This window comes from Malaclemys terrapin, chromosome 5 (assembly GCF_027887155.1).
Source record: "Malaclemys terrapin pileata isolate rMalTer1 chromosome 5, rMalTer1.hap1, whole genome shotgun sequence".
NCBI classification, from domain to species: domain Eukaryota; kingdom Metazoa; phylum Chordata; order Testudines; family Emydidae; genus Malaclemys; species Malaclemys terrapin.
The window spans coordinates 112,384,686-112,399,728 of NC_071509.1; the positions used below are offsets into that span (position 1 = coordinate 112,384,686).

Here is a 15,043-nt window from a genome sequence, read left to right on the forward strand (position 1 = left end):
GACCATTGTTAACTTCATAGTTTGGGTATTATTGTATTGTCTATTAGACAAATGGTGTGATTGAATAGACCATGTCTGAGGGTGTGCAAATCTGCTCTCTCTCTTTCTCTTAAGTGAAACTGATGATGTACTGAAAATGAAAACTGATCTATTTTTTTAAGTATAGGTGATGAAGGCTTGAATATGTTATTTTGTCTCTGGTCTGTGGCTTCCTTTTCTAGCTTAATCTTAGTAAATTCAATAGTGAATTTTTGACCTCCGTGTTGCGTGGTCCAAGTTAAAAAGTAGAAAGAAAAGTTTGAATGTTATACAAAAGAATGCTACACCTTTGTTTGGACTCGGTGAAGGGGCTAATTAAAGAAAACTAAGTAGAGTGTACAGCATAATCTTGGGGAAAGAAACATGCCTGTATACAGAAAATCAGTCTTTATCCAAGATGATGCCTCAGAGCAGTGCCCCTACACTCAGGGCTGGTGCTACCATTTAGGCCAACTAGGCGGTTGCCTAGGGTGCCAAGATTTGGGGGTGCCAAAATTTTTATTTATTTATTTTTTTTTTACAGTGGCCGCTGCGCTGGGAGGGAGAGGGAGTCTGAGCCACTGGCAGGCAGCCCAGGGGTTCCCTCGGGTCAGCGCGCCGCCGGCAGCCCAGGGGAACCCCTGGGTCAGCGCTGCCGCATGGATCCCTGGGCCGGGGGGTGGGGAGTTGCCGCGGGGGGGGGGAGGGGGAGCCTCAGGGTGGGGAGGAGCTGCCGCACGGCTCCCGGGGGTGGGGGAGGGCGCAAGGTGCAAGTTTCGCCTAGGGTGCAAAACTTCCTTCCACCGCCCCTGCCTACACTAGTTAAACAAGTCACACACAGATTTACCATACAGCACCAGTTGTCCTTCCACTGTATCTACATTTTTCAACTCTCTCCTTTTGAAATGTAATATTTATGCTCAGCAGCCTGCGCTTATGTTCTGGACCTGCTTTCACAAGCTCCTCCAATACCCAACCTGCTTTTACATTTAGCACTTTTCAATATATTACTTGCAGCTAAGAATGCTATTTTTGTATTGACTGTATAATTACAGCACTTGAATTTATGTGGTTTAATGGTAAAATTGTCTAGTTTGGAATAATGAATGAAGATCTTAGTCAGCAGCATAATGGGACTTGTTAAATGCCTCATTTGATGTTAATGCACCTTGTATTTTTAATTCCATTATAAGTTTCTTAAGGAACAAAAGGAGGAGTGACTTATATTAAAATAAAAATAATGTACGAGTATTATTTATGGAACATTCTGATTTTAAAACCTTTTACCTTTCAATCTTTTAGAGGAAAATTCTGCTGTTTTCCCTTTTTTTTTTCCCTTTTGATGAAGGAGTATTTATTCTAAGTGAGCTATCATTATAGATATTGTTTGAAATGCCAAATTGATACTTCTAGATAAGTAACCTGACCTTTCTTAAAACCACCATATGTTTGCAGTATATTCAGTGTGTTGCTATACATGACCCTTTAACTGCTAACATTAGCTTGAACCTGTTTTAAGAATAACATGACCGTACGTAAACAACAAAAATATAAAGCATCTGAAGATGATGGAGAACTTTAATAGCGGGAATGTTTCTGAGCTGAGAACAGGGATGCAATACATAGGCATACTGGCTGATCCATTTTTCCTCTTGCCCATATGCAAAATATCTATAAACTTTTGAGAAGGACATGCTGTTGAACATAGTCTGAGTGTGGAGCTATATGAAGAGAACCATCATTGTGTTAATAAAAGATTTTATGAAGAACCAAATGAACCTCCCAGTGACGGTTCACCTAAGAAATTGAATATTAGATGGTGTGTGTACAGAGTATATACCTTTCTTCACTGAAATTGGGAAAGAAGCTACAGTAGTGTTGGCAAAGAGGGGTTGAAAATGCGACACCTGGGAAAATACAATTGGACAGTAGATCTGTTAGTAAGCCCACAGAGCAGCACATTGTAACATTTTAGCCTATTTTGAAAGCACTGGCTTTGCAGTTAGGTAATCAAGGTGATGACAAACACTTTCCTTCCCATGTAATAGTGGGAGATTTTGTAGCATGACAAAAGTTCAGACTAAAGGATTAATAACAAACTATCTCTCAATAGCAAAGTGCAAAGGCAGAGGGGAAAAACATTTTTAAATCTAATGGAGCTGTACGAAGGGTCTTATTTTGGCTCTCCCTTGATGTTGAACCATTAGGATGTCAGCCATGCTACCACTGAAACAAATCTGTGCCTTTGTTTAAAGACCAGGCATCTTCCAAGTATTTGCTTCCATTTAGATCTTGATAAACATGCTGTATTCAAAAACCAATCCTGGGACTGCTTTCATTCACACGCAGAAGTGGAATTAAGGCTTGGTCTACAGTAGCAACTTACGTTGGTATAACTGCATTGCTCAGAGATGTAGAAAATCCACGCCCCTGAGTGACATGGTTATACGAACGGTTATAGCAACTTAAAGTGTAGACAGAGCTATGTCAATGGGATGGCTTCTCCCGTAGCCATAGCTACTGCCTCATGGGGAGGTGGGGTAACTATGCCAACAGGAGAAGTCCTCCCGTCGGCATAGGTAATGTCTTCACTGAAATGCTACAGCTGCATCAGTGCAGCTACACGGCTGCAGCCTTTTAAGTGCAGACAAGCCCTTAGTGAAGTTAATAGAAATAAGCAAGGTATGTTTTGGCTGAAACCAAACAAAAATAAGGCACACGTGGAATGGTATCTTAATATACTTTCCAGCATCTACTTTATATATTCTGGTTATTCTTAGAATGTGTTACTGATAACTGGCCATCCTTCAGCATCGTGGCCTTCAATTCTGTACTAAAAATATTTTATACCAGGTGGCAGGATATTCAAAGCCCTGTGGAGAAGTCCACTTATTTTAAGAGCCATAATGTAATCTACAATTTATGCAGAACAATGTATTTTAAACTCAGTTTATTAATCAGTTGTTACATCATTAAAGTATGGCTCAATGGTAGTGACTCCATAATTAAGATTTAAAGACACTTTTCATTATGGATAAAATTTTCATAAATGCTTAGTTGACTTAGGAGCTTAAATCCAAGGACCTTCAATAGGACTTACACTCCTAAATCACATAGGCACTTTTGAAAATTTTCCCTTATAAGTCTAGTGTTAATACTTCCCTTCCTTAGCCTATTTCCACTTATAGTGAAAAACCCCTGAACTTGTCATATTATTTTTATAATCATTTAGTATTTCGTGTGCTTGGTGCAAACAAATCCTGAAGAAGGTATGAGTTTACAATATAAATGCATATACCCTCAGTGCCTCTTGTTTGTATGTCTACACTGCACTAAAACACCCATGATTGGCCTGTGTCAGCTCACTTAGGCTGCAGGGCTATAAAATTGCCATGCAGATGTTTGGGTTCAGACTGGAGCCCAGGCTCTGGAACCCTGTGACGGGGGAGGGTCCCAGAGCCCCGGCTCCAGCCCAAGCCTGAATGTCTACATGGCAATTTTATAGCCTGCAGCCTGAACCCCTGAGCCTGAGTCAGCTGACATAGGCCACTCATAGGTGTTTTAGTGCGCTGTTTTACCTCAGGCTTCACTGTGGTTTTCTTTTTTAGGAAAAAAAAAAATCAAAGTTCTTCTTCCATTCAATTATAACATAAGAATGGCCCTACTGGGTCAGTCCAAAGGTCCATCTAGCCCAGTATCCTGTCTTCTGACAGGGGCCAATGCCAGGTGCCCCAGCGGGAATGAACAGAACAGGGAATCATCAAGTGATCCATCCCCTGTCGCTCATTCCCAGCTTCTGGCAAACAGAGGCTAGGGACACCATTCTTGCCCATCCTGGCTAATAGCCATTGATAGACCTTTCATTATCATTCCCTTTCACTATCCCATCTACTCAGACTACCAAGAGCTAGACTTCTTACCTCAAGATCATGATCCCCATAGCTAGAGACAAGAAGCAGTAAAATATTTACCCATCTCTTATGTAATTTACTCTGATATTTTTTGCTTTTGGCAGAAGTGCCAGAAAAAGAAACAATTAGCACCCCCAAGTAGCTAAGCTAAAGCAGATTCTTCACAATCCTTCCCAACCACCTTCCTGATTTGGAGCAAAGACTCAACATCTTGTCTCCTGCCCTTAACATGCAGTCCACAGGCAATATGCAACTACTCCTCATCCACCATTTTATGAAGATCCTGAAACTTCAGTCTACCTCATCCACATCCCCTTTAAGCACTGGCAAACCTAAGGTTTATTCTCCCAATATTTGTCAAAGATTGCACTTTCCAAATGTATTCCAGAAAGACACTTTTACCTTGCCTATGTAGCCAACCCACTCTAAGCAGAAACAAAATTGGTCTTAACCCTACAATACTTACTCAGATGAGTAAACCTTGTCTTCATTAGGACTTTGCTTCTGATAAATTAACAAGTTTTAAGTGAAATTGTGTGGTTAAGTAAGACAATGAACAACCTGACTATTCTGAGTAACCAGGTGCTTAGCTGGTATACAGCAGCATAGCTACATTGACTTCAACAGAACTGTACCGTTTCATATTAACTGAGGATCTGGCCCATAATGTCCAGTACTTTAAATCAGAGAGATTTACAGGTCAGTAACAAGCCACAATTTCAACCTGTAATTACATAATAATTTACCAACTAGATTTGTAAGTGGGTTTATGAATAACAGGGTTTTTTATTTTTATTCTTTTAAGATGTAAATTGTGGGCCGTGCACTATTAGTTCTGTACTAAGTCAGTACTCCCTCTCATACCTCCAACATATCCATGCTTTCTTACTGAATTTGAATTTTGTGGGCATTCATAGCTCAGTATTTATTTTCCATTACAATTTTTTTGTTTGCTAAAGCTACAATCGTAGGTTGAACATTTTCATAATGTGTAATTCATTAGTTCCTTGTGTAGTCCAGTTTAAACCTGAAATCCAAAATCACAGGTAATCTTTAACACATACATTAGCAATGCCAAATACCTTCTTCAATAGTTAGGTAAAAACATACCTAGCTTCTTCCTCCCCACCCAGCCTTTTCCATTTTACTTTTACAGTACTCAGAAAACGTATTGGACTGACACTTCTAGATAATGAAGTGCCAAATTTCTCCCCCAGACTGTTATAACAATGGCAATGCCAGCTTTCCCATGCTGCCCCACTAATGCTCCTCAAGCAATCTAAAGGGAATACCTCTAGAAGTGAGATGGTAGTTCAGCCTCCATACACATTCGGTCAATGTCGTCTCCGGTGAAATTCCTGTTACTGCCAATTAATGCTAATACCACCAGTTAGTGCCATTTCTGAGTGGAATTTGTAATGTGGACAAAAAGGGGAGTGGACTAACTTGTAAATGAACTGAACAACATTATTTACTTCACTCAGGGTACCAAACAGTGCTCACGTAGCCAAATCTGATCATAGTTGAGCTGGGCTGGATATGAAAGACTCATCCCTTCCCCCATCTTTTCCCAACTTTTAAAGTACTAGAACAACTTCAAATACTCATTTTTGGTGTGTGTAATTTGTTTGCTTGTTCTCTCCTCTCCCTATTAATTTCAGATCTAAACGAGTGTGGATTAAAGCCTCGGCCATGCAAACATCGATGCATGAATACCTACGGTAGCTACAAATGCTATTGTCTGAATGGATACATGCTTATGCCAGATGGATCATGTTCTAGTACGTCAAGACTCCTTAGCTTTCTTTTTTTCAAACTCCAGTTAATGTTTTTTAATCCCTTGAGGTGCTCAGTAAATATCTACTGGACAAGGATGAGTCCCAAGGCAAAAGCCTCCTCGTTCTGAAAATTGTGCATCAATCTGGTAAAATTAGACTCAGCCAAACAAGAATAAATAATTTGATTTTATTAGTTGTATTACCCATTTTTCCAAATTGTTCTTCAGCTGTGTAAATCACTGTTGTTCTGCCTATGGGGATAGACACTTGCTGTGCTCTCAGCAGCAAGACATGTGCAATGCTGTTATATTATGGCCACATAAGTGTAAAATTGTTAAAGCAACAGATGCCTGCTGGCTCCACAGTGTACCACTGTCCTGTGATCTTACTAGAGATCAGGTTCCTTCTTACTCCCATAAAAGTAGATATTTTGAGTATATGAACAGAGAAGGAGAGAGAGACAATGACCTTTAATTAAAGATGTTAAACCAGTGTCACTGCAGTCAGGAGTTGGCATTTTTAAACGAGTCCATCCATGAAGGGTTTTTAGTACATGTTGGGGTTTATTTTCAGAATGGGAATTGTGTGCCACAATACAGCTAGCTAAAACCTGTACTCTGTGACGGAATGTCTCTTATAAATACAATCTGTGAAATGAGGAGCACAAATTTACAGCATATATGTTTGCTTTTGAAGGGCTTAACCCAACTCCTATTAGAGTCAGCAGGAGTCTTTCCACTGACTTTCATGGTAGCTGGACTGGACCTTAATGCTCCAAAGATTTCAGCGACTTACCTGTATGATGCCGAGTCCTTATATTTGGTCTAAATGTGCAACTGTTTCTCCCTAGATGCTCTTTCTTGTTCAATGGCAAACTGTCAGTACGGCTGTGATGTCGTGAAAGGAGAAGTACACTGCCACTGTCCTTCTCCAGGCTTGCAGCTAGGGCCTGACGGTAGAACCTGCATAGGTAAGAGTCTTGGTTACTGATTTCACTGCTTTCCTCAGGATGTTTTCTTCTTGAACCAAAACACAGTTTCAATGAATTTATCACATATATAGGGAATACATGATAGTAAGGTGTGTTGTAAAGATTTTATTGGCATGAGTTTGGATAGCCACGCTACTCAGGTATTCTCAAACCAGTGCCAGTCATGTATTCTGTGTCTATCACGTGTTACAGAAATAATACTTTCAGCAAACTTTAGAGAGTTAAAAAAATTATTGGGACTATATTTTCATATCCCTTTGCCTGTAAAATCAGGTGCCATAGCTAAACTGTGCAGGACTCAGAGGGAGCAATAAGACCTTTATAAATAACTTGAACCAGCTTTTCTAAACATAAAAATGTCATGGATTTAAGGACCAATATTTTGAGCCCTTCCAGAGGTAAAGCAAGTGCTGTGCATTCCACAGGGAATCTGGGAATCTTCCCTCTTCAGTAGTATAAAGCTCCCATTTGTAGCCAGTAGGATGTCAAGACATCAAGGAAGGACAGCTTCTCCACATATGTGGTGGTGTAGTTACGATGATAGCCATATGTATCTTGAAGTTTACTGTACTAGTATAGTATAGAACAAAATATATACATACCTGTTCAAGGAGGACTATGTTTCAAAACATTTTGTGTCTGAATGATTTTTCAAATATGTTTGTTTATTCTACTTACCTGCAATTCAATGTATTATTTATAGTTTACAGCCCACTAATTAAAGGCACCCAGTGCTTGAGAAATTAAGTACTTCTTTGGATGTTTGACGTATCTGTTTGGGGCATGTCCCTAGTTTGTTTCTGCTTTACACTATCATCCTTGATGCCCAGTGTTTGAATAACCATTTTTCTGTCCAAGGAAAACTGATCACTACACCCTTCAAAATCTGTCAGCATTTCTGGGATTCTCTCTCTACAACCTTGAGCCAGCTAATATAAATCAATCAGAATAGTCAATGTAAAGTAAGGCTACTCTTGGTAATTTCTAAACTTAACTCCCACCAATCTGAGCACAATGTCCATCTCTTTCTTGCTGTGCTTTCTGTATTGGCACAGGAGATGGGGGATATAGAGGGAGCACAACCAAAAACTGAGTTCAGGTCTTCCATATGGTAGTGCCCAAGCATTGTTATAAGGCTACCAGACTGGGGCAAAAAGGAAGTTTTAAAAAGATTTTTGACCATTCAGTTTTTGAGAGTTGAAATCAATTTGAGGTAGATCATATCTTAGCTATATTATTAAAAGTACAGTTAATTTGTGTTTACAGATGTTGATGAATGTGCGACTGGGAGAGTTGTCTGTCCCAGATTTAGGAAATGCGTTAATACTTTTGGAAGCTACATCTGCAAATGTCATAAAGGCTTCGACCTGATGTACATTGGAGGCAAATACCAATGCCACGGTAATAAAATCCACTTATTTCAGTGAGTCTTGCATGCATATAGCACATGTATGTTTCCTGTAATACTAATCCAAGGTTTATTATATTGCTATATTAGCTGGCTTATAGAGACTGTATTAATCACCTTATTATGGGTTGAGAGGCTGAAAACAGATTGCTTTAGTTTATCCTATATTAATTTTGTGTGTATTATGAAATAGAATTACATTGAATATGGAAATGAAAAAAATATACATTTTAAGCCCTGATCCTGGAAGTGGCTCAGCATAGATTTCACTAGGGCTTCTTGCAGGCAGTTGCTGGTCTGAGGCTTTAGTGAACTTCACTAATTTTTCTCAGTGCTTCAGCTGGTGATGATCATATTAAGGAAAAGTGATGTTGGAGATTAAGTTGTGTTGCTTCAAATGTGGCCATGCTCCCAGTTACTTCAATGGGAAGTCCCTGCACAGAGCACCTGCAGGTATGGGGACCTTGTTTGTGGCACTAGTAGAGTGAAATAATATAAGATATTGTAAACCGTTTCCACCCTGGTGTAATAGTGGTTAAAACACAGATGTAGAGCAGGCTTACGTGCTTTGTTGGATCAGGGCCTTATAAATCACTAGCTCAATTATTTCCCACCCTTACAGGTCATCTTTAAAAAGTAGTTATAGAAATTATAAAATTTACTTGTAGAAACTATCTGTTGCCACAGCAAAATATTAAACGTGGTGATGCAAGTTATATGCCTGTGTTATATAGGTGATCATTATAATCTCATCTCGCCTTAAAATCTATGAAAAAGATTAGGATAAAATTCTCCTAGTTTCACTGGTGATACAATGTTGTTGAATTTTAAAAATTAAGAATATTTTTAAATGATCTCTGTTTATTGTTGGGTTTTTTTGGCGCGGGAGGCACGTTCCTTCTCCCATGTGAATGACTTTTATGTGATTTTCTGTCACAGATATAGATGAATGCTCAATTGGCCAGTATCAGTGTGGCAGCTTTTCACGATGTTACAATACCCAAGGAACCTACAAGTGTAAATGTAAAGAAGGATACAGAGGCGATGGAATAAACTGCCTGCGTATGTAATGTGCTCCTTTTTTGGGGGGCTGGAGGGATGTCATGAACTCAGAAGCCAAATGTCAAACACCACGGCCATTTATTAGGAAAACTGAGAAACATGGTAAATTTTGAGATGCAGTAGTATCAGGCTCAGTTTCACTCAGCTGTTTTTGAAAGATAATAAAGGATCAGATATTGTATTCAAAGTTTTATGAGTCTTAACATGCCTGGATAAAAATATTTTTCCTTGATCTTTTTGTTATTAGAAAGAAATCCAGCGAACCCTATTCACAGCTGCATTCTATAAATGACTCTAATTGTTGACAGATATAGATGATTGTTCTTGCTCTGAGCAAATGCTAGTGTGTAGTAAGTGGGTAAGGCCTGATCATATAGTACATCTTACTCTTTCTCTGTCTGTTGTATGCACTCTGAGTTTCGTGCCAGTCTTGTAGCTCAGCCAGACCCCAATGCTTAAGTGCTTAACTTAACTGTGGACTAAATTATCATTGTTTGTTGCATGCTACTGGATTTTAAAAGATATTTAAGTAGCTAGGGGAGATTTTAGCCTTTTAGTATTTGGGGGACTTTATTAATGGATAGAGCTATTTCTGGCCAATTTGCTATTTCTTTATGTGAAATCAGGCATGAAAATGGTGAATAACAAATGGACATACTCACTGTCAGATTGCAAAACCAGTGCTAAAGAAGGATAAGATTTGCAGTTTGTGTGATTTACACATACTCTTGATGACTGTCAGGTGGCAAACATGTAAGACTTTGAAAGATCTGCTAAAATAAATTAAGATTCACTGGAGACCTGGGTGCTCAGGGCAATCAACAGATGTCCTTGCTGATATTACTAAATCTTTCAACAGCTTACAATACTGTAGATAATCAGATGGGGTTTGACTCTACTAAGGGTGGACGGAAACAAGAGGGAGCATGGGCTATAATGGCAGAGAGAAAGGAGGGTCAGGGCAAAACTGGGAGGCAAGATCAAACCAATATTTTAGATGCCTATATACAAATGCAAGAAGTATGGGTAATAAGCAGGAAGAACTGGAAGTGCTAATAAATAAATAAAACTATGACATTGTTGGCATCACTGAAACTTGGTGGGATAATACACATGATTGGAATATTGGTGTGGATGGGTACAGCTTGCTCAGGAAGGATAGACGGGGGAAAAGGGAGGAGGGGTTGCCTTATATATTAAAAATGTACACACTTGGATTGAGATGGAGATGGACATAGGAGACGGAAGTGTTGAGAGTCTCTGGGTTAGGCTAAAAGGGGTTAAAAACAAGGGTGATGTCATGCTAGGAGTCTACTACAGGCCAACTAACCAGGTGGAAGAGGTGGATGAGGCTTTTTTTAAACAACTAACAAAATCATCCAAAGCCCAAGATTTGGGGGATGGGGGACTTCGACTATCCAAATATATGTTGGGAAAATAACACAGCGGGGCACAGACTATCCTATAAATTCTTGGACTGCATTGTAGACAACCTTTTATTTCAGAAGGTTGAAAAAGCTACTGGGGGGAAGCTGTTCTAGACTTGATTTTAACAAATAGGGAGGAACTCGTTGAGAATTTGAAAGTAGAGGGCAGCTTGGGTGAAAGTGATCATGAAATCATAGAGTTTGCAATTCTAAGGAAGGGTAGAAGGGTACAGCAAAATAGAGACAACGGATTTCAGGAAGGCGGATTTTGGGAAGCTCAGAGAGCTGATAGGTAAGGTCTCATGGGAATCAAGACTGAGGGGAAAAACAACTGAGGAGAGTTGGCAGTTTTTCAAAGGGACACCATTAAAGGGCAAAAAACAAGCTATTCCGCTGGGTAGGAAAGATAAAAAAATGTGACAAAGACCACCTTGGCTTAACCACGAGATCTTGCATGATCTAAAAAATAAAAAGGAGTCATAAAAAATGGAAACTAGGACAGATTACAAAGGATGAATATAGGCAAACAACACAGGAATGCAGGGGCAAGATTAGAAAGGCAAAGGCACAAAATGAGCTCAAACTAGCTACAGGAATAAAGGGGAAACAGGAAGACTTTTTATCAATACATTAGAAGCAAGAGGAAGACCAAGGACAGGGTAGGCCCACTGCTCAGTGAAGAGGGAGAAACAGTAACAGGAAACTTGGAAATGGCAGAGATGGTTAATGACGACTTTGTTTCGGTCTTCACCGAGAAGTCTGAAGGAATGCCTAACATAATGAATGCTAATGGGAAGGAGGTAGGTTTAGAAGATAAAATAAAAAAAGAACAAGTTAAAAATCACTTAGAAAAGTTAGATGACTGCAAGTCACCAGAGCCTGATGAAATGCATCCTAGAATACACAAGGAGCTAATAGAGGAGGTATCTGAGCCTCTAGCTATTATCTTTGGAAAATCATGGGAGACGGGAGAGATTCCAGAAGACTGGAAAAGGGCAAATATAGTGCCCATCTATAAAAAGGGAAATAAAAACAACCCAGGAAACTACAGACCAGTTAATTCAACTTCTGTGCCAGGGAAGATAATGGAGCAAGTAATTAAGGAAATCATCTGCAAACACTTGGAAGGTGGTAAGGTGATAAGGAACAGCCAGCATGGATTTGTGAAGAACAAATCGTGTCAAACCAATCTGATAGCTTTCTTTGATAGGATAATGAGTCTTGTGGATAAGGAGAAGCTGTGGATGTGGTATACCTAGACTTTAGTAAGGCATTTGATACGGTCTCGCATGATATTCTTATCAATAAGCTAGGCAAATACAATTTAGATGGGGCTACTATAAGATGGGTGCATAACTGGCTGGATAACCGTACTCAGAGAGTTGTTATTAATGGTTCCCAATCCTGCTGGAAAGGTATAACAAGTGGGGTTCCGCAGGGGTCTGTTTTGGGACTGGCTCTGTTCAACATCCTTCATCAACGACAGATATTGGCATAGAAAGTACGCTCATTAAGTTTGCAGATGATACCAAACTGGGAGGGATTGCAACTGCTTTGGAGGACAGGGTCATAATTCAAAATGATCTGGACAAATTGGAGAAATGGTCTGAGGTAAACAGGATGAAGTTTAACAAAGACAAATGCAAAGTGCTCCACTTAGGAAGGAACGATCAGTTTCACACATACAGAATGGGAAGAGACTGTCTAGGAAGGAGTACGGTAGAAAGGGATCTAGGGTTATAGTGGACCACAAGCTAAATATGAGTCAACAGTGTGATGCTGTTGCAAAAAAAAGCAAACATGATTCTGGGATGCATTAACAGGTGTGTTGTGAGCAAGACACAAGAAGTCATTCTTCCGCTCTACTCTGCGTTGGTTAGGTGTCAACTGGAATATTGTGTCCAGTTCTGGGAACTGCATTTCAAGAAAGATGTGGAGAAATTGGAGAAGGTCCAGAGAAGAGCAACAAGAATGATTAAAGGTCTTGAGAACATGACTTACGAAGGAAGGCTGAAAGAATTGGATTTGTTTAGTTTGGAAAAGAGAAGACTGAGAGGGGGACATGATAGCAGTTTTCAGGTATCTAAAAGGGTGTCATAAGAAAACTTGTTCACCTTAGCCTCTAAGGATAGAACAAGAAGCAATGGGCTTAAACTGCAGCAAGGGAGGTTTAGGTTGGACATTAGGAAAAAGTTCCTAACTGCCAGGGTGGTTAAACACTGGAATAAATTGCCTAAGGAGGTTGTGGGATCTCCATTTCTGGAGATATTTAAGAGTAGGTTAGATAAATGTCTATCCGGGATGGTCTAGACAGTATTTGGTCCTGCCATGAGGGCAGAGGACTGGACTTGATGACCTCTCGAGGTCCCTTCCAGTCCTAGAATCTATGAATCTATGGAATGCCTTTGAAATGGTTCTCTCAGACATCTCAGAGGGTTACGTTGGGCAAGAGACTGTCTCTCTTGGTGTTTCCACAATTCCTAGCACTATGGGACCCCAACTTTCATTACGGCCATTGAGTGGTATGTAATATAATAAATAATAAGATAGTAAAGCATACATGACAATTATAATACTCGTGGCTCTTTCTTCCCAGTCACATAGGAACTCTCACTTTTGGAGACCAACCAAGTTAAATTTTGTCACTCTGCATGAAGATTCTGGGGCAAAGTGTGAGACAATATGGTGCCATTATTAGGTACATGGCACTCTACATAATAGTGAGACTAGATGGCTCTAAGTCTCCTTTTTGGGGGCCAAGGTTAGAGTGACCATATTTCCCTATGCTGAATACGGGACACCTGGTAAAATTACTCATATTCAAGCGAGTTCAGCGGCAATTGATCAGAACTATGCAGTACAACGTTCAAATTAACATCAAGCTGACTGAGCCCTCGTTAAAAAGAAATACTGCATAGTTGGATTCTTTTTATTTGCCTTCTTACCTTTAAGGCTTTAGGGTTCACACAGGGAGGGGTGACATACACATCCCTTACCCCACCTCCCCAGACTCCCGTACACCTCTCCCACACGAGATGGGCGGGGGGGGGGATCACATGCCCTCCCCTCCCCAGATTTCTGCCAGGGTTCACACCAGAATGTGGCCAGCAGCAGTCTTTCAGCACTGTGTGGAAGGGAAGGGACAGGAGCTGCTTCCAGCCGCAGGGGAGGATGAGGGGGGAAGGGGTGAGGTGGTCAGTGTCTTTGCAGAACTTATCTCTTCTCTTCCCTGCCTCCTCCTCCCCTCGCCTGTGACTGGAAGCAGATTGTCCCTTCCTGCCTACACAGTGTCGAAAGGCAGCTAACCTCTCCAGGCTGCTGCTGGCCACCAATATAACCCAGCTGCCTCCTGTCCCCTGGCTACAGCGCAGGCAGGAAGGGCTTAAGCCCTAAGGATGAATTGTGCACCACGGCCTAGGGAACCTGACTGCAGGGGCTTCAACGAACCCAGACAGAGAGGTGGCTAAGCAGGGGAGGGTGCCTAGGGGATGGAGCAGCCCCAACTCCTTGGGTGCAGGTCCCAGGGCGGAGGGGTAGGGAGTGAAGAGGGTGCTAAGGCCCTGCCCCAGGGGCTGCTGTGGAGCCTGCAAGTTCAGGATGTGAACAGGCTGGAAATCGCTTCCCCTGCCACTCCAGAGGGGCGTAGAGGCTTCCCTGTGCCAGTTCTGTGCAGGACTTTGGTACATGCAGGGCTTGGCTCCTCCTGGCCAGCCTGGAAGGAGCCTGCAGGCCAGGCTGTTGGTGAGCTGAGCATTCTGACCAAGGACTGGCTGTCCGTCCAGCATTGGAAGCGGGATGTGCCCTGCCGGTGGGGATATGGAGGAGCAGCTGGTCTGGGGGAGGGGTGAAGGGGCAAAGCAGGGAGAGGACATTGAGAGGTGGAGCACGTAAAGGACTGATGGGCGGGCAGCAGAGGTGACATGTAACTGTCCGCTGCCTGGGGCCTGCCCACACTCAACAGCCACTGCAGCGTGCAGGCAGTGCTGGCCGGAAACAGGACAGGGGGCAGGGTCCTACTGGCAGAAAGCTGGCACGCAGCATGGGCTGCGCTGACCCAGCAGGGTGGGGGCGGCCAGCCCCACACATTGTGTCTTCGCCCCACCACCAGCTTTGCACACCCACCCCCATTGTTGGCCACTGGATCCCCCTATTTCCCGCTGGTGGGAGGGCGGCTGGTGAATAGGGATCTGGCTAGCAGCAGGATTAGACCTGCCAGTACTGATTGGGGTGGGGGGACAGAAAATACAGGATAATTTGCCCATTTTTAAGAAAAAATCGGGACACCTGCAGGAGGGCTTAAATATGGGACTGTGCCTTTAAAAATGGGATATCTGGTCACCACAGCCAAGATGACACCATCTTCTTGCTCCTCCCAGCGTTTGGCAGATGGGGGATCTGGATGAAAGTGGCTTAGATTCAAGCTGTATAAAACAGAATTGATGCTGATT

General features: G+C 41.7%; 1 protein-coding gene across 4 annotated transcripts in view; it reads left to right on the forward strand.

Moving 5' to 3' along the window:
• Positions 1–15,043, forward strand: part of NPNT (nephronectin) — a 94,636-nt gene that overhangs the window by 53,487 nt on the left and 26,106 nt on the right. For all 4 annotated transcript variants that reach the window (XM_054029958.1, XM_054029959.1, XM_054029960.1 and 1 more), the window contains 4 exons: positions 5,591–5,710; positions 6,558–6,677; positions 7,965–8,099; positions 9,046–9,168. In XM_054029958.1, the coding sequence (XP_053885933.1) occupies positions 5,591–5,710; positions 6,558–6,677; positions 7,965–8,099; positions 9,046–9,168 (498 nt within the window). The remainder of the gene's footprint in view (positions 1–5,590; positions 5,711–6,557; positions 6,678–7,964; positions 8,100–9,045; positions 9,169–15,043) is intronic.